The following is a 26,265-nucleotide window of genomic DNA, read 5'->3' on the forward strand; positions in this document are numbered from 1 at the left end:
TGATTTTTGAGTGGTAAGTAGTTTCTCAAAGCTCTTGCAGACACAAAAGAAAATAAACGCATCATATTCCAGAGAGCATCTCTCATTGACGAGTCTGACGGAATGTCAGTATCGGAGAAGTAACTTAAGAGTCGCTTTTTTGGGTGTGTGATGTGTGTGCAGTATGTGGTGTGTGTGTGGTGCATATGTATTGTGTGTGCTATACTGTTGGTGTAAGTTGATGTGTGTGTCTCACGTGTGGTGAGGGTCTGGTGTACTTGTGGTTTTGTGTGGCATAGGTGTTCTGTGTATTTGCGGTCTGTGTGGTGTATATGGAGTATGTGTGTGATATCGGTCTTCTGTGTATCGTGTATGTTCTGTGTGTGACGATCTTTGTGTGGTATATGTGTTGTCTATAAGCTGGTCAAATATGAGAGGTATGTGGTTGTTGTGTTTATTGTGTCTCCACGTGTGGTATGAATGTCATGTATGTGGTGCATGTGTGTTGTGTGTTTGTGGTATGTTTTGTGTGTGTGCTGTATGTCTAAGGGGTATTTGTAAGGTGTGTATGCTATGCCAGTGCACACACCGCATATACGAAATACCTACCACACGACATCACATATACGCTGCACATTCACATACACCACACACAAAACATACACTGCAGTGACCACATATACACCATGCAGCTGACACATACAACTGCCATCACTCATACACCAACCACTCGTATAAACACCACACGCACCACACATACAACACAACACGTATACACCATATAACACATGTACATCACACAACATATACAACACAAAAACCACACCTGTACCAAACACACCCCACACTCATCAACCTAAACCCTACACTGCATAGCACATATGCACTATTCATACATACCACACACACACACACACACACACACAGTTTCCTTTCATGGGGTGGGGAGAGGGATGAGGAAGATGAAGCTTTCATTTGCTTTAGGAGTGAGATGCCTGATGGCTTTAGGAGTTAGATGCCTCAAGTTCTTGTCTGAAGAAAGGTAAATATCTACTGCATCTAAGATGGTGACAGAAAGTTCTGTTTTATATTGGAAGAGTCATGTGGAAGAGAGAGTAGTCGTAGAGTGAAACAAACAAAAAACCAGTTTAGATCCAAGCCATCTGAGCTGTTCCCTCACCTGTAAAATGAGAATACCTGCCTTCCCTACCTCATGGGGTTTCTGCTGCAGATTAAATATGATGATGTGTATGAAAACACTTAGGAAATTATGTAAAATATTAGTATTTTAAGCAGATAGGATTTCTTAAAATCTTTGAGTTATTCCTCAGACTCTATGATTGACGTCATTTAAATATGCTATTTCCTTTGTAATCCTAATAATCAAATTCTCTGTGAAATCCTGGAAAAGCCCAGAAATTCCTATGCAGGCAGCCCACTCTAGAACACCTCTCAGAGGGACCATTGTGAGAGTGTCTGCTGAAAACACCATTGCAGATTGCTTTGTAAGCTTGAGAAGTGTGTTCACAGTTTCTGAAGGTGGGCTGTGGCACTGATGTGAGTGGGCAACCAGCTCGTTCTTTTTAAGTAAATGTTTATATTTGTATTGACTTTGTAACAAGGACAGCAAACTTAAGCTACTTTGTTAGAGACGTTAATTAGCAGCAGCTAGGATGCCTGGTTGGGATCAGTCTGTAGAATGTGTGACTCCCGATCTTGAGGTCGTGAGTTAGAGCCCCACATTGAGTGTAGAGATTACTTAAAGTCTTAAAACAAAAGTTAGCACCAGCTTATGGTTCTAGGTACCACCCAGAACCGTAGTGTTAAAGTATGCTCATATTCTTCTTGGCGATGTGAGAAATGAAAGACAAATATAAATAAATCTCACATTTACTACTTCTTTGAAAGCACTTGAGTGATTATTATGTAGTTTCTCAAGTTTGTTGACAACAAATAAACGCTGTGATAGTTTTGTTAAAGGTTAAATTGAAAGGATCCGTGAAAGCCACAAACGTATGTATGGTCCTGCACTGAGGTCCATTGGGTAAAGTAGGGCCTCTCGAGTCTGTGTTGGGCTGGGCGACAGGCCCTTTTTTCTCAGACTTTGCTTCTCAGTGGCCACTGCCCTTGTCCCTGCCAACCCTCCCCTTCCTCTTCCTTAAGAGTCTTGCTGCTGTGTTCTAACTGAAGCCTGGAGGGGAATGGTGATCAAATGGAGGCCGAGAGAACAATTCCAATCATTCACATTCCTTTTTTCCCCTGATCCAAAGTCCAATCTTGAGGAAGAGATGGGACTCAGGATTGAGCTGCCCAACACCCAAGCTTTACTGATTCCTTATTTTTATCCTTTGTTAGTCACTTGGCCTTTGCCGGCTAAATGACTTGATGATCAGAAGGCTCAAAGGTCATATAAATCATAAGATTTAAAAATATTTTTGTGGCCTTTTTTTTCTGGTTGTCGTAAAAATGAAAAAATGTCCTTTCATTAACGTTCACATTGAAATCAAGATGATTTTTCTTTCTCACTACCTGCAGAGATGTAATAAGCTAATAGGCCTTGATTCGAGACAGTTTATATGGTAATTTCTTAACTCCTTTTGTAGGATTGTTCTGTGTTTTTTCTGGGAAGAGGCAGCTTGTGAATTTCTTACCTCCAGGCCTCCATTCTCTTCCTTGTGGCCTCACCTTTTGGGTGAACGGCTCTGACCTTTCTTGATCCTATGTGTCTCACTTTTATAAGCTGCAGAAGCCAGTGGAGCAGGCCATGGGGTTTTTTGTTTTTTGTTTTGTTTGGTTTTGTTTTTTTACTTTTACCTTTTTGAAACCTCTCCTCTCCCCAGCTTTTCATTTTGAAATTTTTCAGACCTACAGAAAATAAATACTCACACAGTCTTCATGCAGAACCCCCAGTTGTTAATATTTTGCCACATTTGCTTTGTCTCTCTCCTGAGCTTTATCTGTAGATTTTGCTGAACTATTAGAAATAGTCAGTAGCTTGCCACATCATCCCTAAATACTTGAGCATGCATCACCTAAAAATGAATTCTTCCCGCCTTACCACAGCACACCATTATTAAACTCAGAAAAATAATAGTGAATAATATACTCCATTTTCAAGTTCTCCAATCATTCCAAGAATGCCTTTTATAATTTATGTTCTCTTAGAATCCAGTCAAGGCTCACACATTGGATTATAGTATTATATCTCTTTAGTGTCATAATCTGGGACAGTCCCCCTGCCTTTTGTTGACATTTTGAACGCATTTTGAACCAGTTTTATGTCATTGACTGATTCCTTAATGAACCAATTCCTTATCTACAAGCTCTTGGGTTATGCCCTTTCAGTGATGAGAGTGGAAATCAACATGGTTTCCAGCCTCATTAGCCTGGAGATAGTTAAAATCCGTGTGATGGCTTCAGTCACGTTGGCAATAAGCCATGTAAGAAAATGTGAAAGACTTGTTTATGATTAACAGTTCAGCAGGATTAGCTGAGGTGACTGGTTTCCTGCCCTGCCCTCTGGCCATGTGGGCTTACAGCTTCCAGGCTCACCACCACCCTCAGGCATCTCATCCTGGGAATTCTGAGTGAGATTCAGGGCTTGGACTTAAAATAAACTCATTGGATGCCTGGTGATATGAATGTTTTGTGACACTTTTTGCTAATAGATTTTGAAGGACATGTTTTCTCAAGATAGCACCTTCTACTTTCTGAATCCATACTTCTAATTTTTTTTTTTTTTTTTTAACTCAAGTATGTATTGGTCTATCTAAGCTGATCTGATCTGCAGATCTTCTGGAACATACATTTCTGCTGACTCTTGGCACAAGGTCTCCATCCATGTGTTATGGACACTTTATATTTCAAATGTTTCTTTAATTGTTCTAATGCTGCGTCGTCTGCTAGAGCCTATAGTTTGTCATGAGCCAATTCTGTGCACCCAAGGCCCTCGAGCAGATGTGTGCTTACCATGTTTCTGGCACTATTTGTAAAGCTTGTGGGGATTAAATGAGATAGCCCCATGAAGTGTGAGTACCCTTAATCCTGTAACCAGGATGACAAAACTGATGCACTCAGAGAGATTAAGCAACTTGCTCCATACCACACGGCTAGTAAGTGGCAGAGTGGGGGGCTAAACCCTGCAATTTGATTCTAGAATCTGTGTCAATACATAATGCCGCTGCAGGGATACTGCCTATCTTTTAAGAAATCCCAGATGCTATTTTGAGGCAGATGGTGTAGCACTGAAATACTGGTTTTGATGTCTTTACTAAAGTATTTATTTGTGAGATTTAAATTTTTTTAATGTTTATTTTTGAGAGAGAGAATATGCAAGCAGGGCAGGGGCAGAGAGAGAGGGCCACAGAGGATCCGAAACAGGGTCTACATTGACAGCCTGATGCAGGGCTCGAACTCATGAGCCGTGAGATCATGACCTGTGCTGAAGTCAGGCGCTTAACCCACTGCGCTAATCTCACAAACAGGGGCCCCTGGGTGGCTCAGTTGATTGTTCGACTTCAGCTCAGGTCATGATCTAATGGCTTGTGAGTTCAAGCCCCGTGTCCGGCTCTGTGCTGACGGCTGGGAGCCTGCAGCCTGCTTCAGATCTGTGTCTCCCTCTCTCTCTGGCCCTCCCCTGCTCACACTCAGTTTCTCTCTCTCTCAAAAATAAATAAGCATTAAAAAATAAAATAAAAATAATCTCAGAACAGTGTTACTAGTGAGAAGTCCACCTTTGTTAATCCCACAAATCCATCAGATGTCCTGGTTTTTGGTCAAGTCCTTGAAGGACCCCATCCCATGTTGGCAACTTCAGGGCTTCTCCTGCTATCAGGAGCTCCACATCCTTCTGTCTGGACTCTGGCCCGCTTGATTTTCAAATGAAAGAAAGACTTTTAGGGCACAATCTCAGGGAGTGGGCTGATGGAAAGAAATGGTTCTGTCCTACAAAGTAGTTTATGAGGAAACTAGTAGGTCAATTGCCCTTATTCCTTGCCACTAAAAGATGAGTTCTTATGGTAACGATAAATAGGCAATAAAGTTAAGCCAGCCCTCAGCCAACTGTCTTTTTCTGGGTCAAATGCATGTGAATTTACCTCATCATAAATCACAACTCTCTGACACCTACAGGAAACTCATAAGAAATAAAAGCAGCTGGGGAGAAAGAACTGGAACATCAATACTGAACGAGAGAATGCCCCTGACAGACCATGAAAGAGAACTCTCAAACGGATAATAAATATATAGTGGTAGCTGTAATTATTTCATCTTTTAAAATAAGATTTTAAAAATCTCTTTAAGTACTTGTTTGCATTTTAAGGTAATACTCGGTTACTATGATTGCTGAACTCTTCAAAAGGATGATCTGATTATGTTTGACTATTCTCCCAAGGGACCAAAAAGGGAAGTTCTCAGCTTTTTATAGTATGAGGCCTCTAGAGGCTTTCACTTGGGGGATTTAAAAACAAGTTTCCTGTCTCTATATGAAAAAAAAAAAAAAAAAAAGACTAGAAAGGCTCATAGGGAGATGATGGTGGTTGGGAATGATGGCTAGTTCTTAAAACTCAATTTTGTAAAACTTCTTATAATTTACAGCTTAAAAATAAAAACATTTAAAATAAGGGGAACAGATTCATCAGCCTCTGACCTGGGAATAGAATGGGAAGACCAGAGAAGGTAGCCTTGTCAGAGGAGAAAGGCAGAGGAATTTCCTCCAATCTTGTTGGGGTTGCTGGTTAGTGATTAATGAGACCAGCCTCACTGCTTCCCTTAGAGTCGTGACTAGTGTTGAAATCAAAAAAGAAGAAAAGAGAACTTATCCCAACTCGACACATCTTCAAATTTTTCCTTTCCTTTTTTTAATTAAAAAAGGGTCTCTGTGGGGCACCTGGGTGGCGCAGTCGGTTAAGCGTCCGACTTCAGCCAGGTCACGATCTCGCGATCCGTGGGTTCGAGCCCCGCGTCGGGCTGTGGGCTGATGGCTCAGAGCCTGGAGCCTGTTTCCGATTCTGTGTCTCCCTCTCTCTCTGACCCTCCCCCGTTCATGCTCTGTCTCTCTCTGTCCCAAAAATAAATAAAAAACGTTGAAAAAAAAAATTAAAAATAAATAAATAAATAAAAAAGGGTCTCTGAGCAATCAGAAGAATCCTTGATTTAGAAATTGAAATCCCCAACCCAACCCACCCCCCCATTTACCTGTTCAGGAAGAAATAAAATGGAACCAAACATCTACATTCCCAGGTATCCTTTCAAAACATTAGTACCATGCATGGAGATAAATGTGTAAACAAATGAAATCCCATCTCTCCATAATGTTGGAAGAGTCTAACTCAAAGCCAGATACTGGGTTTGGATTTCTGCGTTCTCACATAGCAATACTCCAAGAGGGTCCATCTACTCTAGATTAGCCATCTAGAAAATCAGATCCTTTGCAAGTCCTACCCAAATGGTAGACTAGCTGACTTTTCCATAATACTGGAAAACAGTTGCATCTAGTCTCTGGATCAAGGGTGACCCCAGCTCCAACTGGACTTCCTGAGCTGTTAATTTATCCAGTCATCCATGCATTCGACAATCATATATTGATCATATACTATGTATGGGCCACACACTATGATGGATTCTGCAAGCACAAAGATACACAGTCCCTTGCTTGTAGGAAAACCTGTGGTTTCAACAGTGTTAGGAGAGGGGCTGCAGAAGTACTATGAATGCTCAAAGGGGAGAGTAACTCAGGCTGGCAAGGGATGGGACCAACAGAGGAGAAGGGTAAGAAAGGTGTTGAATGGAAGAGGCTTTTGGTTGAGCCTTAAAAAGGCCAGTAGAAGTTGGCCACTTTGATCAGGTAAACAGAGGACTAACCATGCATTGAAGGTGCTGAGGCAGATGGTTTGGAACTACACACCATTAAGAATGGCTAGAGGGGCACTTGGGTGGCCCAGTTGGTTAAGTGTCCGACTTCAGCTCAGGTCATGATCTCACAGTTTGTGAGTTTGAGCCCCGTGTCGGGCTCTATGCTGACAGCTCAGAGCCTGGCGCCTGCTTCAGATTCTGTGTCTCCCTCTCTCTCTCTCTGCCCCTCCCCTGCTCGAGTGTGCTCGCTTTCGCGCTCTCTCTCTCTCTCTCTCTCTCTCTCTCTCAAAAATAAACATTAAAAAGAAAAAAAAAATGGCTAGAGCCTGGTGTCTGGGATTATGGTGGGGGCTCAAGGCAGAAAGTGGACAGACCATGAGGTCTGGTGTGCCATGCTGAGGGCTTGGGTTCTATCTTGATGCCATGGCAAACTATTACAGGACAAGCAGTGGAGCCATGGGATTTGATTCACGTTTGCTTAACCCCCCAAATAATGGAAAGTTTATGAGACATTGTGCTTATTTGGACTTTGTCTCTTCTTTTTCTTTTTTAATTTTTTTTGAGAGAGAGAGCAACAGAGTGCAGGCTGGGAGGGCAGATGGAGCAATCTGAAGCAATCTCCAGTCTCTGAGCTATCAGCATAGAGCCCGACACGGGACTCGAACCCACGAACCATGAGATCATGACCTGAGCCGAAGTTGGACACTTAACTGACTGAGCCACCCAGGTGCCCCTAGACTTTGTTTTTTCAAATGATGAAGGTGATGTCAGAAATAGAAAATCAGGGGTGCCTCGTTGGCTCAGTCAGTAGAGCATGCTACCCTTCATCTCTGGGTCCTGAGTCCAAGGACCACATTGGATGTAGAGATTGCTTTTAAAAATAAAAAATAAAATATGACCTCCCAGAATATTTAAAAAAAAAAAAGAGAAAAAAATAGAAAATCAGTGTTTTTCAGGCCAGTATATAATCAGTTAGTGATGTACGGTTGTTTCAGCTAACTAAATGCCAGACTCAGTCTTGCATTTGGTACCTATTTACTGAATGAATAAATGGGAAAACTAAAGGCTAAAAAGCCTTTGTGTAGGATCGTAGCTTTCACAGTGAAGCTGTACCTGATTTTTGTCAAGTTCATATGAGGATTTGCAAAGGAGTCTGGTCGCCTCGGGAAGCACTCAGTCCATCAAGGCAGCAGTTGCTGGCTGTGGTGCCGGCTGCTGCCCTTGCCTGGTCTCCCAGCCGTGGGTGAGCAGAGCCTGTGCTGGCCGGTTCCTGGCTCCTGATGTCAGGTAGGCTTGTGTTCCAGCGGGTTACCCGGCTACCACTTTGCCTATGCCTGTGTTTTAGTGCATCCTTAAAGGGCCTCCTCTGTTCACCTTGCTTAACACTGCCCCACTTCCCTTCCACACGACAAGTATTTAGGTCCTTTGTTGTCCATTTTTCTCGATTCACGTCCAGCTTGGCACTTCTAGAATTCAAAGCATTATTTCAGCTCTGGAATCACGTCTGTCCACCTGTAAATGCTATTTGAGATAGCAGTTATAATGAGATGATCCAGGGGGAAAATTCCAAGAGACAGGCTTTGCTAGTGATGTCTTACTATGGTATTATTTTTTATTACAATGTTTTCAGTGCATTTTAATAGTGATTTATTGGCTGTGCACTGTCGATCAATAGCTACCATGAATGTGTAGGACACCTTCTGTGCTATAAAAACAAAACTGTAGAACATGTTTAGTAGATAATTTGGATTGAGAAAATACACAGAAGAACAGTATTAACAGAGGTTTGTGTGTATTTTGTGCCATGTGAGTAGTGTTAAAGCAATATTTTTAGGGATGCCTGGGTGACTCGGTTGGTTAATTGTCCGACTCTTGGTTTTGACTCAGGTCATGATCTCACGGTTCCTGAGTTCAAGCCCTGCTTAGGATTCTCTCTCCCTCTCTCTCTGCCCCTCCCTTACTTGATCTCTCTCTCAAAATAGACAAAAATAAACTTAATTAAAAAAAAAACAAAGTTTTTAAACTTTCTTCACCTCTGGGTCAGCACCACAAAATCTTAGGGTTCTGGGAGCCCCTGTCTGGAAAAAAAACAAAACCACTGTTTTTCAGCACTAAGAATGATGAACATTCAGTAGAGGGAAATATCATTTCAGATGGGTAGGTCACAGAGGGTATATCAGAGGAGAGGCTAAACTCTACTACAGAAATTTTTTAAACCCCAAATGTCAGTGGGTTATAACAGCAAAATAAAGGTTTGTATCTCACTCACATGTTTTTCAGCAATCAGTTGGGACTTGGTTCCCTGTTGTCTTCCCTCCAGGACCTAAGCTGACAGCAGCCTCTATCAAAATATTGCCTGTCTTGTGATGGAGGGAAATGATCTAGCAAACCATTCCTTGCCTCTAACAGCTTTTTCCCAGAAATAACACGTGTCTTTTCTACTCACATTTCATTGGCCAGAACAAGTCATGTGACCACACCTGAGTTCAACAAGGCACTGAATGTTGGGCCAACAGTAATACAGAAGCCTCTGCTAAAAAGTGACCTTAATACTGGTGGATTGCTATGATTTACCGTAGTAGACACAATAGAGGAGAAGAAGGATCTAACTGCTCAATGCTGACAGCATTGTTAAGAAAACAAAACTCTTCCATGTGAAACCCTTAGAAAACTAACTGAAAGGGAGAATTTTGTTTTGTTAACCTATAATTGAGCAGAATATTTTTCAGTGCCAAAGCATGTAGTGTCATTTTTTTAAAGTCTATTTGTTTGTTTTGAGAGAGAATGGGAGCATGAGGAGGGGAGGGGCAGAGATAGAGAATCCCAAGCAGGCTCCATGCTGTCAGCGCAGAGCCTGACGTGGGGCTCAAACCCATGAACGGTGAGATCATGACCTGAGCTGAAATCAGGAGTTGGACAGACACTTAATGGACTGAGCCTCCTAGGTGCTCCTTGTAGTGTCATTTTATAGAAATATTGTAAAGGGGAAATCAGGGTGGATCAAAGTAATCTGGGGAAACTTCTTAGAATTAGGTTTTTGTGGAATGCATAGGATTTGTAAAGGCTGAAAATCCAGGGATGCATTTTAGGTCAAAGTTGACAGAAGTAAAGATGAGGCTGAGCCTAGGGTAGGGAAAGGAGCCTGATCCCATGAGGAGCATCTGCGAGCAGGTAGTGAGAAATATGAGTGCAGGGTGGGTGACGGAAGACCCTGAAAGCCTGGGGGAGGAATTTGGATCTGATGTGCCAGTATTTACTAAAAAAAGTAGTCCTGGAGAGGCACCAATATCTTGTGAAATGCTGCAGTAAGATACTTATTGAACACCTGCTATGCACCAGGCACTGTTCGCTACGAATAGAGCAGTGAACAAAACAGGCAAACCAAACAAAATAGTAAACACACAGGGAGTGCACTTGTGTGTTGCATTCTAGTTGAGACAGACATTATGCAAGTAAATGATTCAATTTACAATCTTAAAGAATGAAAAATGCATGAAAAAAGATACACAGGATTGGAGAATGATCAAGCTATCCAGGGCAGTGTGGTAGTATTAGCACATCAGGGGGATGAGATGGGGAGGATGACAAGACACCGGTGAAGACTGATAAAGTGAGGGAGTCCTAGGTGATAGCCAGCATCCACAGGCCCAGCATCCAACAGCAGGATTGGCACACTCAACTGATGAAAACCTCCTGATCCAGGCCTAGTACATCCGTGTACAAGATACTAGGAATACTGGGTCCAGGGAAGGTGGCCATTGGGATCTGCTCATGTATCAGTTGGAAAAGCGCTCAGTGGATGTGGTGCCTAGATCCAAAGCATGCAGGTGTGACACCCGTGCAGAAGCCCTAATGACCTCTGAGTCCCACAGCCTCCTCTGGGCCCAGGCTCTCACAACAGGTAGCCCCACTTGGGACCCCACACCAAGATCACTGTACAGTGGGAAACTCTGGTGCAGCAGACGTTGGTGTCCAAAAACTGCCTAGGAGTGCTGGGATGCCTCCTGTGTCCCCTTCATCCCCCTATTAACCTGAGCCACAGGACCCATGGCCCTTAATGGAATTTGGAATTGCCCCATCGTTGCTTCCAGGAAGAACATAGCACTTGCTCTTACCACAGTAACAGCAGGATCCCTGGGACACCCGATTCCTTTCCAAACCCCTGAGCCCCTTCTCAACAAGTTCCTCTGTTCATAAACAAGATCAGCTTCGTGGGGATCAAGTGGCTGACTTGGGGGGTCATCGCATCTGTTCAAGTATGGGTTCTTGGCTTTGCATGTACAGAAACAGACTGGGTGTTCATGGTGGCTGGCCAGAACCCCTCACTTCAGTACAGAAGCCACGGTAAATGCTGGCTGATTTGCCATAAAGGAAGGCGTGTGCATGAATTTTGGGTTCCAGGTATAGAGCAAATGAGTTTTGCCCATGTGTTTATTTCTGTTGCTGTTCCATCCTCCCTACTTTTTAAGCCTTATCTTTGTAGATTAGAAGCCAAACATTTCAGGAAAAGCACCTAACAGCCAGGTCCCCTGAGGTATATCCACCCCAGATTCCACACCTTGGGGCAAAGTCTCTAAGGCTTGCCTATAATCCTTAAATAGCAGTTTGCAAGCCAGTTTGGGGTTTGCATACCAAAGGGAGCAAACAGGAGCTTTAACTTCTCAAACCATCTTCATAGTACCCTCAACCTCTGCCTTCTGTTTCCAATTCTCCAGAGGGAGAAGGAAAAAAAATCTCAACACCAGAAATGGTGCATATAGAAAGCTTGGGGCACCAGTTTGCATTTCTTTCATTTTTCTTTTTGTCATTTTGTCTTTTTTTGTTGTTTGTTTTAGTTAACATACTGTGCAATATTGGTTTCAGGAATAGAATTCAGTGATTCATCATTTACATACAACACCCAGTGCTCATCCCCCCACACCTCCTTCCATCAACCCTCAGTTTGTTCTCTATCATTGAGTCTCTTGCAGTTTGTATCCCTCTCTCCTCTTCCCCCCCTCCCCTTTCCATATGTTCATCTGTTTTGTGTCTTAAGTTCCACATGTTAGTGAAATCATATGGTATTTGGCTTTCTCTCATTGGCTTATTTCACTTAGCATAATACATTCTAGCTCCATCTATGTCATTGCAAATGGTAAGATTTCATTCTTTTTGGTAGCTGAGTAATATTCTATTGTGTATATGTGTGTATGTACATACTCAAATACACCCCATCTTCTTTGTCCGTTCCTCACTTGGTGGAAATCTGGGCTGTCTCATAGTTCGGCTATTGCTGATACAAACATCAGGGTGTATGTACCCCTTCGAATCTGTATTTTTGTATTCTTTGGGTAAATACCTAGTAGTGCAATTGCTGGATAACAGGGTAGTTCTATTTTCATTCTTTTGAGGAATCTCCATATTCTCTTTTTTTGCCTTTGATTTTTCATCTTTTCGGTAGCTAGAGCAGTGTAGAAAAGTGACTGGGAACAAAGCATGTGGATGGACTACCCAGCTGTATCTCTTGTTACAGCAGTTCTTTTTTTTTTTTCTTTTTAAGTTTATTTATTTTGAGAAAGAGAGGGAAGGAGAATCCCAATGAGGCCCCGTGCTGTCATCAAGGAGCCCAACACAGGACTCAATCTCATGATCCATGAGGTCATGAGCTGAGCCGAAATCAACAGTTGGACGCTTAATGGACTGAGCCACCCTGGCACCCCGTCACAGAAGTTCTTAAATTTCAGTATGCATGAGAATCCCCTGGCTTCTTACTAAAACACAGACTACTGGTCCTCACTCTCAGCTTCTGATTCAGTATATCTGGGGTGGAGCCCAAGAAAGTGCATATTTAACTAGTTCCCATGTGACGCTGATGCTGCTGGTCCTACGGCCACACTTGGAGAATGATGGCCTTCTGAGGTTACCTAAGGTTGTGTCCACCTGGGTAAAAGGCTAATCCTACTCGTAGATACCACTTACAGTTGTCGGGGGTGTTAAGTGAACATGCACAAAATGCTTTGAGCTATGAATACTATGCAAGCATAGCCAGTCTGGAAATTTTTGCCCATGCTTTTTGTCCCTGTTTTATTTGCTCTGGTTTGTATGTGTTTTGTTTTCGTAATGAGTCACTTAGCAGGAACCTCTTTTCCTCTACTTCGAAGTCAGAGGACATGTGAACTTTGGAGGCCAAATGTTCAACTTGATTTAAGTAACATGCTGTTTTCACCTTGTCCATTATCGAATGCAGGGCTTCGTAGCTGTGTGTCAAGCTGTGTGTGTGTGCGGGTAGTGGGAAGGTGCACAAGTGAAGTGGAAGGTTTGGTGTCAGATCTTTGACTCATACTTAGGGAAGGAGGAAGGAATTCATCAGCCTTACAACAGCCTTGCCCACTGAGCTGTTATTCCCACTTCTATATGCAGACACTCTATCAGGCAAGCTCCCTCAAGCTCTGACTTGGGTTCAGAGGGTAATTGTAGGGATACACAGAGCAATGCAGAGTCTGGGAAACCAGCAGCTGATTCATCCCTCTGGATACCAGTGCTACGTGGATCATACAGTACATACAAACAAGCCTCATGAAAAACCGGAATGTGGCTCATCATTACAGCCACTCTGCTCCAGTGGCCAGGCCACCCAGGCAGAGTCTGCTTCTCTCTGGGCACGTTCCACTGAGAAGCTCTGAGCAGAGTCAGACAGGATAGCCTTCAAATCGGGTGTCTTATCTTGGCTCAGTTGGTCATCCCAGGTGGCAGCCTGGGTCTTGCCCCAGGTGTAAACCATAGCAACACAACATTGAAAGAATTGCCTGGGAATGTTTCCCACGGGGGAGGTTGGCTCTGGCCTATCTAGAACTTTCAGGGAGATTAAGGCAGCCTGGAGTCCTCAGAAGAATACAGATCTTGGAATCAGACCTGGGTTAGAACCCTGCCACTTGAATCAGTTTCCTTAACAGTAAGTTGTAGGTACCACCCACCACATGAAAGTGTTGTGAAGCTCAGGTAACAAAGTGCTTAGGGGGTCTGATGCATAGGAGAAAAAAATTATTTGATTTCATCACCCTATCACTCAAACCCTTATCACTCATGGTGTGCCATTGTCAACTCTTGTAGACTCATATGTTAATTTAAGCCTTTTTTTTTTTTTTTTTTTTTTTTTTTTTTTTTTTTTTGGAGAGTGTACCACATGAGCAAGGTGGGGGGAGGGGCAGAGGGAGTGAGAAAGGGAATCCCAAGTAGGCTCCATGCATAGCTTGGAGCCTGACCTGGGGCTCAATCCCACAACCCTGGGATCCTGACCTGAGCTGAAATCTAGAGTCAGACACTCCACCGACTGAGCCATCCAGGTGCCCCTCCATGGTACTTTTTAAATGAAAATCTGTTTTACATGGTTGTAGTTTATATAATTTTGTATTCTTATTTCTTTCACGTGATAAAATAGTTTTGTTATAAATTCTGTATGTAATTTTAGTGGATTTACATAAAAATACTTACTGAAGTGGCTCAGTCAGTTAAGCGTCCGACTTCAGCTCAGGTCATGATCTCGCAGTTTGTGGGTTCAAGCCCCACATCAGGCTCTGTGCTGACAGCTCAGAGCCTGGAGCCTGCTTTGGATTCTGTGTCTCCCTCACTCTCTGCCCCTCCCCTGCTTGTGCTCTGTCTCTCTCTCTCTCTCTCTCTCTCAAAAATAAATAAACATTAAATTTTTTTTAAAAACTTAATTTTGAACATCTAACAAAAGAGTATTGGTTGAATAAATGGTAATGTATTCATATGGTAAGATATTAAGCAGCCATTTAAAAAGGAGTATATTTGTTAACATAGAAGCATGTTCATGATTATATGTAAAATGAAATGGTTTTACCTAAAGATCAGGTGGCTTCCAGATCTATCTGGACATTCACTATCTCAGTCTCAACAAGCTTTCACATTTTAACGGGCCTCAGAATCACCAAGGGAGCCTGTTAAATGCAGATTTGGGGCTTTACCCCCTAGAGTTTGACTTAGCAGATGGGGCTCAGGGGTTGGCATTTTTACAAGGATCCACGTGATTCTGATGTGGGTATGACACTCCTCCCATCTCTACCTGTTGAAGCAATACTTAGCTTTCCAAACTTCTCCATCTGCTTTCCCCTGAACACCTGAAGTACTTCTTGGCATTTATTATCTGTTTTCTTGTCTTTGGATCTTTGTGAATCCTTCTAAATTGTAAAACTTTTCCTGATCTTCCAAGCAAACCCAGTGAGACACGTATGTCACACCCCTGGGATTTGTGTCAAGCTCCCAGTTCCTGAATATAATATACATCATGAAATATTTGAAATCCAAGTTTCGCTTACTCTGTAGTGAGGAGAAAGGCACCAAGCATTTCAGAACTCTTCACATCTAGCATTAGAAAGAATTTGGGGGAATAGGGTAGCCTTTCCAACCTCGATAAGAAAAAAAAAAAAAACCTTGTTTAAATTACCCTTGTCTCGGGGCGCCTGGGTGGCGCAGTCGGTTAAGCGTCCGACTTCAGCCAGGTCACGATCTCGCGGTCCGTGAGTTCGAGCCCCGCGTCGGGCTCTGGGCTGATGGCTCAGAGCCTGGAACCTGTTTCCGATTCTGTGTCTCCCTCTCTCTCTGTCCCTCCCCCGCTCATGCTCTGTCTCTCTCTGTCCCAAAAAAAATAAATAAACGTTGAAAAAAAAAAAAATTTAAAAAATAAAAAAATAAAAAATAAATTACCCTTGTCTTGGCAGTCATACTGTGAAAAGTAAAGTTTGTTCTCTGTCCATTTACTCTGGTCTAAGCCAGAGGTGGCCAGTGCTTGTGGAGAGGAGGTTAAAACCCTTCAAGAAGCTTGTCATTCCAAAAGCATTGCATGAATATCTTCCGGGATCATTGGTTGGTTTTCATTCTCAAACGTGGTGCCACTGAGGTTATTCGAGGTAAATTTCTCATCTTGCAGTTCACTTAGGAGCCATTCATGCTAAAATGGAGATTGAGTTACCCACAAAGTATTTGTTCACTTAGGTCTTTATTGGTTTGATTTCCGTCCTTCCTTAAGCCAATTAGTATTGGCTATCCACGTCAAGTCTGGTTTTGTTGTCTTTCCCTAGCCTTACGTAACAAGCCAGCTGTTGCAAATCGGTTGTGATAGTGTTATCACAATTGGTAAATATTAGGTTGAGATTATTGAATTTTCCCCCTTGCCTAGGAGGGGACTAGGTCATATTCTGTACAAATCTGATTATTCTGGCTTTTAAAGGCATTAATAGCCAGGGAAAAGAATTCTCCAGAAGGAACCCTCAAGAACCAGGGTTACTAGCTCACTCAGAAAGTTTTTCCTTACTCACATGAAAATAGTAACTTTGTAGAAGTGAAACTCCAGATGCCCTAAGAATTCATACCGGGGAATAGAAGCTTCTGAGGTTAATGAAATGGTTCTGATGAGAAATCACGTGATGGCTTATACTTGCCACATGGCAAACTTGGAATCATTCTTCAAAACCCTGTTCTGAAGTCATCTATAAACCCCTAGATCTGTAAAGTTTTTCATGATCCCCTCCTTGGGGAAAATTAACCATTCCTTTTATTCTACAGGCACAACGGTACCTACCTACGCTTCTGTGACCATATGCATTACAGTCTAGTGTAATGATGTGTTTGCGCATCACTAGTCTCCACTTAGATCAGAAATTCACTGGGTGTCGAGAGTATAACTTACCTGTACCGTCTGTTCACCTGCCTAAATGGCTGGATACAGTACTACTAAATGAATGAATGTATGAATGAATGAGGATTCTGCACTAAACAGGTGGCATCAGTCAGATACGTGGCATTTTGTGGGTGTTTTCTGAGAAATCCTGCAGTTACTGAATTTAAAGCATCATTCTGGCATGAAAAATTTCCTTACAAAATTGTTATAATAAATTATGAATGCTGGAAAAGACAGGCCGAGTATCTGTTTCTCCCTGGATTCCTCATGCCAACGGAGTGTTCCTCAGCCTGTGGGACCCCTGATTTAAGGGACTAGATCTGAAATTCCACAGAAACCTTCACATTAGCCCAGGAGCTTCTGTTAAATTCCTTCTCTGGGCTCGTGAATTCTACAGAAGGCTCAGATATCACGGACATTTGAACTTTGTGTCTATGTGATAGCTTTCGAATATACTCCTCAATTTCTCATTTTAAAGTCTTTGTATTTAAAAGAGCCTGATGACTAAAAGAGATGATTTTAGTCATCTCATCTCATCATCAGTTATCATGATGACTGAAAGAGACCTCTTCATTTTACTGATTAGGAAACCAAGCCTCCAGGGAGACGGCCAGTTTTCGTTATTAGAAGGCTCACTGGAATTGAAGTCCAATAGGTCAGGTCTTGGCTCTGGGGCTCAAATCACAGCTTCTCACTGGCTGTGTGATCAGAAGCAGCTTACTTTAATGTTTGGAAGATCAGTTTTCTCACTTGTAAAGTTTGGTTCACGATCCGTCTCAGTGGGTCACGATAAGGGATTACTGAGATACTGCGTACCGGGGTCCCAGCCGTGATGTCTGCACAGAGCAGATCCTCATTGATCTTTAATCTCTGCCCTTCCTTGCCGGAATCCAGCTCCTCAGGCAGGGTTAGGACTTAGAAGTTTTCCTTGAGGCATCATTAGGATACATTGTTGTTCCCAGTTTACTTGGCAAGACTCAAGCACATAAAGGGCACTCCTTGCCAAGGAGCTGTGTTACATCAGGGTTTGAATACAAGATTCAAGATTTCTTACTTTAAAAACAATATCCCCAAAATAAGTAAATAAATACATACGTACATACATACGTACAGTCTCCTGAGTTCCACGTTTTATTGCTTGTTGCTTTTTTCACTTGTACTGAGAATTAAGGCACCCTCCCAGTCAACCATTGACTGTAATTTAAGTTTGTAAAATTATGAAAATTAGCAAGATCCTTTCTAAAAAGCACTAGGGACTCAGAGCAGAGTGTGTAAACGTTTTGGAAAAATACGACCTATGTAACCTAATCAGTTTTCGATTTTTAAAAAATCGCGTTCTAAAACAAGAAGTTAAATATCTGTGCTAAATTGAAGGGATCTGGGCTGGTAGGGAACTAAGCATTTTAAGCACGGAGGTGTCAGTCCTGTGTGCTCTGGGCATCACGAGATGTGAGTCAGGTGGGAGAAGCCGCAGTTTGCTGTCTTCTCATTCTCCCAGAGTTCATTTGTCATTTTCAAACACAACTTATTTTTCTACCTTTCTCTTCCCTGTAAAGGCAGAAACCTGTGGGTTCTTGTTGTGGGGCGCTTCCCAAAGGAGCATAGAATTGGGATTCCAGAGTTCAAATACGTGGCCAACATGCATGGAGATGAGGTACGTATGTGGCTCAAATATCTGGAAAGTTGCCGGAGGAGCTTCCCCCCGGGTCTCTTGAGTTCCATGTAAATGCTAAGGAAGCAACATCAATTACACCAACGAGTCTGGAAAGGTCTTCCCACAAGGCCTTCTGAGAGAACATAAGGAACCAGGGTCCGACAGCCACCACCACCAGTGCCCTGGGAGGGTACCTGGAGTCAGCTCTGTGCTGGGACTGGAAGAATAACAGAGTCCAAGTTCTGCACTGCCAGCTGGGTCCCTTCTCCTTCGTGGGGTGACTTCTCCCACCTCCTGACGGGCAGCAAGGTGATGAGCTAAGGAGCTGTATTCTATTTGAATTCAAAACAATCAGAAGACCCCAAATAGCTAATCTAAATTCCTAATATCTATTTTTCTGGAAGCTTTTGTCACCTTCTCTTAATCTTCTACTCAGTGTTTTCAATCCTGAAGTTTAGACCATCAAGCTTAGGGTTCTCTCATTCAACAAATGCTCTTAAATTTTATAATCATGCATTGCTTCTTCTCCAACTTATCAGGGATAAACTCTACTTTTGGTTTTGTTTGATGTCATGTCATTTATTTTGTTTTGCAATTACCCCTACTTGCCAGTCATTCCTGCCAGGCATTTGAGGGTGCTCATCTCCATTTCTTCCCTCCCTTCCTCAGACTATTTTAAGAACATGGCAACTGCAGTATTTTCTGTTCACCAGGCTCCCACACGCTCGGCCAGTCAAGTGGAGGGGAAAGATAGTTCCCAGTCATCACAGTCAAGAAAATTTACATAGGAATATGGGTAACACCCTATAAAACATAATTTAACTTTAAGGAACGTTGAAGTAAATGCATAGTGCAGTAAGTACAGCCTAGTGACTTGTTAAAACGCTTGGGAATTTGCAGTAGTGTGGGTGGCAGGCTCTAATCAGATGCTGGGCTCCTTGTCCTGGCTTAACACCCACCCCCCCCCCCGCCCCACCCCACCCCGACCCCAAGCTCCTTGGGAGCAGGACCCACCTCTCCTGACACACAGAGCCTGCCTTCCGGGCATGCTGCCTGACCTGTCCTGCTGGAAAAAGGTACTTTGCAGCTGGAGCCCAGATGCAAACAAATACTTGCCTCTAAGGAAGGGGTTGGCCTTTGGACCTGATTTGTGAGTAGATGGAAGGTCGGTCCCCTCATGACTCTTCTGAGTGATCGGGCTGTGCCTGTCAAAGACTCGATGTCGCCGGGAATCTGACCGATACTGTAATAAAACAACTGTTCACTGCAGACCCCAGCCCAGACTTCCCTCTTGTCATCTGGTCTACTGATCAAGATCCCATGGAATCTGTTTTTAGTAAGAGACATACAGCATTCATGAGGTTCAGTAGTTTCTTTATTGAATTCTTGGGACTTCAGAGGTTGCAGCGTGCTGCTCAGAAATAGTCCTCTGAGCTGAAGCTTTCAAAGAGAAGCCAGAGTCCTTTCCCTCACTTGCCTCCGAATTTGCTTATTCCTAACGTGCACTTTCCCAAATTTCTGGCATTTGCTAATATATCCCATCAAATCGGGGCTCTCTGACTCACTCACTCTGATTCTTTGAAGAATGCTAAGGACTGAGACCAAGAAGGGGAAAGGGCCCAGTGTGTTTGGGGGCAGGGACCTGAGGCCCTGTTAGCCCCCACATGTCCCAGCTGGTAGCAGTGTCAGGGCAGTGTGGGCCACTGAGGAACTTGTCCTGAAGGTGAGATCTTGTGCCTTGTCCCCTCCTGGTGCATCAGGAGCTGGGGACAGGGATGGCTTCACACAGGAGCTGAGGAGTCTGTGTGAGTAGAGGGTCCAACCACCTTACTCAGCCTTCTTCCTTTCTCAGATCTTTTGGAATTGAAAGAGCATTTTCCAGGACCCACTGTTAAAAAGCAACATGGCTGGGGTGCCTGGGTGGCTCAGTCAGTTAAGCATCCTACTTTGGCTCAGGTCATGATCTTGTGGTTGGTGAGTTCGAGCCCCGTGTTGGGCTCTGTGCTGACAGCTCAGAGCCTGGAGCCTGCTTCAGATTCTATGTCTCTCTGTCTCTCTCTCTCTGCCCCTCCCCCACTCATGCTCTGTCTCTCTCTCTCTCAAGAATGAATAAAACATTTTTTTAAATGTTTTTTTAAATAACAAAAATAAAAAATAAAAAGCTACATGGCTAACATTTGAAGGCAATGGTTCTCATCATTAGATGGATTCCTCGCTATTCTGCCACAAATTTTGAGTGCTGACCTCAGGGTGTATGGATCTTCTATAAGAGTCTGTGGGCCTCATGTGGAGAAACCGACAGGGGATATACATGCACTCAGTGGCATGGTGGGCACAATTGACCACACTATTTTTAAAATGTTTCTTCCTGGGTCGCCTGGGTGCCCAGGTCAGTCAGTTAAGCATCTGACTCTTGATTTCGGCTCAGGTCATGATCTCGAGATTCATGGGATGGAGTCCCGAGTCGGGACTCTGGCAGTGGGAGAGTCTGCTTGGAATTCTCTCTTCCTCCCTCTCTCTCTTTCTGTCTCTGTCCCTCCGCCGCTTGAGCACACACTCTCTCAAAAAAAATAAATATTTAAAAAATAAATAAAATGTTTCTTTTCTTTCCTGGACCCAACCCCACAGAGGTGTGGGTGTTTTCCTACACTTACACGTTGGCTTGATGGTAGTCAGCATCAGCAGCATCCGGGAGACCCAGTCCTGCCGAGCATACCTGCTGTTTTCCCCCCATGAATTTTTACTTTACTTCCTTATGCCTTGTCTTAAAATCCGGTCTTTTTAGGGGTGCCTGGGTGGCTCAGTCGGTTGAGTGACCAACTTCGGCTCAGGTCATGATCTCATGGTTCGTGGGTTTAAGCCCTGCGTTAGGCTCTGTGCTGACAGCTCAGAGCCTGGAGCCTGCCTCGGGTTCTGTGTCTCCCTCTCTCTCTGCCCCTCCCCTGCTCGTGCTTTGTCTCTCTCTCAAAAATAAACATTAAAAAAAAAAAGTCCGGTCTTTTAAAAATTAAAAATGATCCGTTGTTATTATAAAATCAATTATGTACATCTTAGAATATAGGTAAACAAACAAAACACTCTATTTGATCATCCAAAAATTAGTACCGTTAATTCTTTACTATTATATCCTTCTAGATGTTTATGTGTGCACGTGTGCATTTTTATTAAATGAGCTATGCTAATTTGCTATTTGTAACATTTTTACGTTAATACAAGCTCGCTTTCAGGTCAATAAGAGTTTGTCGGGGCGCCTGGGTGGCGCAGTCGGTTAGGCGTCCGACTTCAGCCAGGTCACGATCTCGCAGTCTGTGGGTTCGAGCCCCGCGTCGGGCTCTGGGCTGATGGCCCAGAGCCTGGAGCCTGTTTCCAATTCTGTGTCTCCCTCTCTCTCTGCCCCTCCCCCGTTCATGCTCTGTCTCTCTCTGTCCCAAAAATAAATAAACGTTGGGAAAAAAAAAATTTATAAAAAAAAAAGAGTTTGTCCTGTCTTTAGCATATACCCCACTTTCTAGTTTCTCAAAATGTCCCCCAGATTGTCCTAAGCAGTATCCTGTCCAGGCTCAAGCATCACCTTTGGTCGGTATATCCCTTGAATCTCTTTTATTCTAGCATTTAAAGGATCTTTTCATTTCTAGACTTAATAAAGAGACCCCACCAATTATCTGTCCTGCAGAATATTCCACATTCTGGATTGTTTGCTTCCTTTCTTGTTATCACCCAACTTGTGCCTCTAGTCCCTCTGTTTCCTTTCAACTGGAAGCTAAATTTAAAGGTTTGCTGTATTTAGGTGAAACTTTTTGGCTAATATACGTTTTAGGAATTGTGAAAATGGGCTAATTTGGTGCTGAGGGTTTGCAAAAAAGCAGACTTTGGTAGCAAAATAACTTAAAATGGCCCATTTGCAGTCAAATATTATTATAAAAGAAGTGATGTTAAACCTATACTTGTATAATAGTTTTCTTGTCTTCAGTCACCCTGCTGTTGGCTCACATCCTTCCGATGATACTGGCTCACTGTGCCATGTTGATCAGACTGGCAAGTTTCCTTCTGCACAGTGCTTTACGAGCAAATAATAATAATAGCTAACATTAACGAGCATGGGCCACACTAAGTGCTTTGAGCGTTTCTGCAGCAGGCATATTGCTTAGTCCCGGTTACCCAGGAGGGAACCAGGTTTGTGCCGGTCATAGGCTGTCCAAATCCGAGCCTGAGCACCGAGCCTTACCCAGCTATGGATCTGCCTCCTTCACTCTCTCTGCTGCCTTCTACGTGTTCCATTTTTATTGTTTTCATTTTTATGTATAGATCTGTGATCTGTCACAAATTAATTTTGTTTGGATGGTTACCTGGTTGTTGCAGTGCCATTCAATGAGAAGATTGGGCCTCGTTCATCATGTAGAAGGTGGTGAGCTCTTAGAGTAACCCTGGAATAAGTCCAGGTCCTCTCTCTGTCCCTTTCTTTTTTCTACTCCCTGCTTTCCCCTCCTTGATTGCTGTGGAATCACACGGGGTAGCTAACAGAGAGCCCTTTGATCAGCCTTTGTCACACTTGCCTGTGACGAACCTTTGTCACCTGATGTTCGTGCTCTTTTCAGCACAACACGGGAGAAGTGTTTCTGGTTTCTACCTCTCTCATTTTAATAAGACTAGCAGGTGTCTTCTAGTTCATCCGGGCCCTCCGTTTGCACGCACGCTGACCTGTTGCATTATAGAAGCCCCGATTCTAGTTTTGATTTATGCAGGCTCCGAATCGGCCATGCAGACACATCTGAGGTCTAGTGTTTCCCACTGGAAGGGATGATGCCGGAACACACTGAGTGGGCTCCCTACCGTTCCCTTCCTCCACAAATATTGACATTTGAGAATGGGGTCTCCGTCCCCCCTGCCCCGCCCCTCTCTCTGCTGTTAACTGGCTTTGTAGTGAACTATAACCAATCATCTACAGTCAGAGTTCTACTGAAAACTGGGACCATGCCCTGAAACTGGGACCGTCTCATACCTTCAGCCTACAGGTGGGCACAGAAGGGAAGCCTAAGAAAGTCGCTCTCCGTGTTCCTTCCTCAAGGCCTCCTCACACTGTTTTGCACCTGTCTGCTAGCCCATGGTTTTTAAACTTCATAGAAAAAAAAAATCTTGGGTAATCTCTACATTGTTAAGACATCTCTGATTCTTTTCTAATGGAAGTATTGAAGTTTGACATGACTATGTATTGAGAAAGTTGAGTGCCAGTGGTTTTAAGCTAATCCAGTAAATAGGCAAAGTACAGGTCATGGGCTGGGCTCACAAGGTTCCTTGACCTCAGGGCCCATGGTCTTAAGTAGTATGGGGGGTTGGTATTCATTATGTTCTTGTTATGCTTAACTGAATCGCCAATTTGGATTCTTTTTTTTTTTACCCCCTCTAAGCTCCTACTTCTTTTTTTTTTTTTTTTTTTTTTTTCAACGCTTTTATTTATTTTTGGGACAGAGAGAGACAGAGCATGAACGGGGGAGGGGCAGAGAGAGAGGGAGACACAGAATCGGAAACAGGCTCCAGGCTCCAAGCCAACAGCCCAGAGCCTGACGCGGGGCTCGAACTCACGGACCGCGAGATCGTGACCTGGCTGAAGTCGGACTCTTAACCGACTCGCCACCCAGGTGCCCCTCCTGCTTCTTAAACATCAGTGAATTATTGTTTACTGTGATGAGTTATTAGGGTATAGACTTTTGAAATAGCCACATCACACTTAGAATTTCGCGTTTGTGTGGCATTAACTTATAGCTTATTGTATTCTAGATATATAAATTGAAAGCAAAAACACTCCCTGGATAACAATGACCATATTTTTCAACCTAAAAATAAAGAATAATGGATAAATGATTTTCACACACCTTCTAGGCATAGGAGACAGTTTATGAGAGGCCCCTGGGTGGCTCTCAGTCAGTCAAACGTCCAACGTCGGCTCAGGTCATGATCTCAGTTTGTGAGTTTAGCCCCACCAGCTCAGAGCCTGGAGCCTGCTTCGGATTCTGTGGCTCCCCACCCTGCTTGTGCTTGCTCACGCTCTCTCGCTCGCACACGCCTGCGCGCTCTCTCAAAAATAAGTAAATGTAAAAAAAAAAAAAAAAAAACAAAACAATAAAAAAATAAAAAAGACAGTTTATGGGATGTAGTTTGTATCCCTAGATGTTTGTATTTAGAAGGTATTTTCATGGTTTATATGAACACTAAGACATAATATCTGAATTTTGCATGTGCTGGAAAATCTGGAAAGTGTAGCCAACGCGGTACAGGTTCCAAATGTACTAAAACAAACAAAAAAATTAAAGCTTGTCCTTCCAGATGCCATTGGCCAAGCTCTTTTTTCCACCATTATCCCAAATGCTAGCAAGATGTTCTCAGTTAATGCAGCGTGGTTTTGGATCATTAATTTTTTCTTTTTGGGGTTAGACAAAATTAATCTTTATTGCAGGTGAAGTGTCTAATTCCTTTTAAGCGTGTATTAAATTTGTCCTGTAATTGTCTTTTTTCTCTTCATCTCTACTTTTGGTGAGGCTGGACTAGGGTGACCAGTTATCCAGAGTCCTTGGCATGATCAGAATTGTTAAGCCCTCCCCTCTGTAAAAGTCATTCAGTATTGACAATTGTTCAGGGGCACCTGGGTAGCTGAGTCGGTTAAGCAACCAACTCTTGATCTCGGCTCAGGTCATGATCTCAGGGTTTGAGCCTTGCATTGGGCTTCATGCTGACAGTGTGGAGGCTGCTTGAGATTTTCTGTCTCTCCCTCTGTCTCCCTCTGTCTCCCTCTCTCTCCCTCTCCCCCCTTCCCTCTTCCTCCCCCTCCCTCCCTCTCTCTTCCCTCCCTCTCTCTTCCCTCCCTCCCCCTTTGCTCCTCCCCTGCTCTCTCTCTCTCAAACTTAAAAAAAATTGTTCAAAGGAAATAACTTGATCATTTGTACATCTGCCCTCATTAGGCAGCTTAAGTCACCATGCTTTCAAAAATATCCTCCTTAACATAGTCTTGACCTTGTAATGAATTTTTCAACAGTAATCAGCAATCATTCATTGAGTACATGATATACCCAGAGCTGGGCAAGATACCAGAGCTACAAAGAAAGCCTGTTAGGTTCCCTGCCTTCAAGTCTTAGGTGATGGAGTGGGGGGAGGGTGGTCAGTCGGGCCACTATAAATGTTTGTGGGCAGTGTTAGGATAGCACAAACGTGCAGAGTTCTGGAACCACATGAGCAGATCATGGGACCTAGACTTTGGAAGGCCAAGGAAAGTGTGCTAGATAATGTAGTACTTAATGCTGATGTGTGAAGAAGGACCTAATGAGGCAATCAGACAAATGAATTAAATCGGTAACACACCACCATATGGGGAGTCCCAGGGCCGACAGGCTTATTTTTTCACCAAGAGGCTGCATTACAGTGTAGCATTTTAAAAGTAGATTCTACCATTAGGATTGGGATAGCTGGTTTTCTCTCTCTCTCCCTCTCTCTCTCCCTCTCTCTCTCCCTCTCTCTCTCTCTCTCTAACATGTTACTTATATTGCAGACTCTTCCAAAAATTTTCTCTACTGTTAAGAAACATTCTTTAAAGAGCTAGGACACTCATTTTTATCTATCTAGCAAATTCCACCTTGACTGTAAGCTGAAACTGATGGAGAATTTGTTTTCTGCTTTCTGGGCTATTACCCTTTTAACTGGCAGATCAGTGAGTTTCCAGAAGCTGGTGCGTTCATCCAGTCTTTCAGTCTCTTAATGAGGGATTCTCGTACAAAGTCTACACCCACAGAAAGGAAGTGAGCATACTAACTGAAAAGCTGATTAAGTTAATAGAGATTGTTTTGACCATGTTCTTTTTTAAAATTTGGACTCCTAAGGTTTCATATTCAAAGACTTAATTTTAAAGAAGGGAGGTTTGGGGCGCCTGGGTGGCTCAGTCGGTTAAGCGTCCGACTTCGGCTCAGGTCATGATCTCGCAGTCAGTGAGTTCGAGCTCCGCGTCAGGCTCTGTGCTGACAGCTCAGAGCCTGGAGCCTGTTTCAGATTCTGTGTCTCCCTCTGTCTCTGACCCTCCCCCGTTCATGCTCTCTCTCTGTCTCAAATAAACGTTAAAAAA

General features: G+C 43.3%; 1 protein-coding gene across 7 annotated transcripts in view; it reads left to right on the forward strand.

Annotated features, from left to right (window-relative positions):
• The window catches only part of CPM (carboxypeptidase M), an 81,342-nt gene that overhangs the window by 30,733 nt on the left and 24,344 nt on the right, over positions 1 to 26,265 (forward strand). For 3 of the 7 annotated variants that reach the window (XM_086712870.1, XM_086712872.1, XM_086712873.1), the window contains exon 3: positions 18,064 to 18,161. The exons of 1 other annotated variant lie outside the window; for it this stretch is intronic. In XM_086712870.1, coding sequence (XP_086568996.1) covers positions 18,064 to 18,161 — 98 coding nt within the window. The remainder of the gene's footprint in view (positions 1 to 18,063; positions 18,162 to 26,265) is intronic. 3 more of the 7 variants (XM_086712869.1, XM_086712868.1, XM_086712876.1) reach the window with 1 other exon arrangement.

The sequence above is a fragment of the Puma concolor genome, chromosome B4 (genome assembly GCF_028749965.1).
Source record: "Puma concolor isolate L17-30 chromosome B4, mPumCon1.1.hap2, whole genome shotgun sequence".
In the NCBI taxonomy this organism is placed as follows: Eukaryota; Metazoa; Chordata; class Mammalia; order Carnivora; family Felidae; genus Puma; species Puma concolor.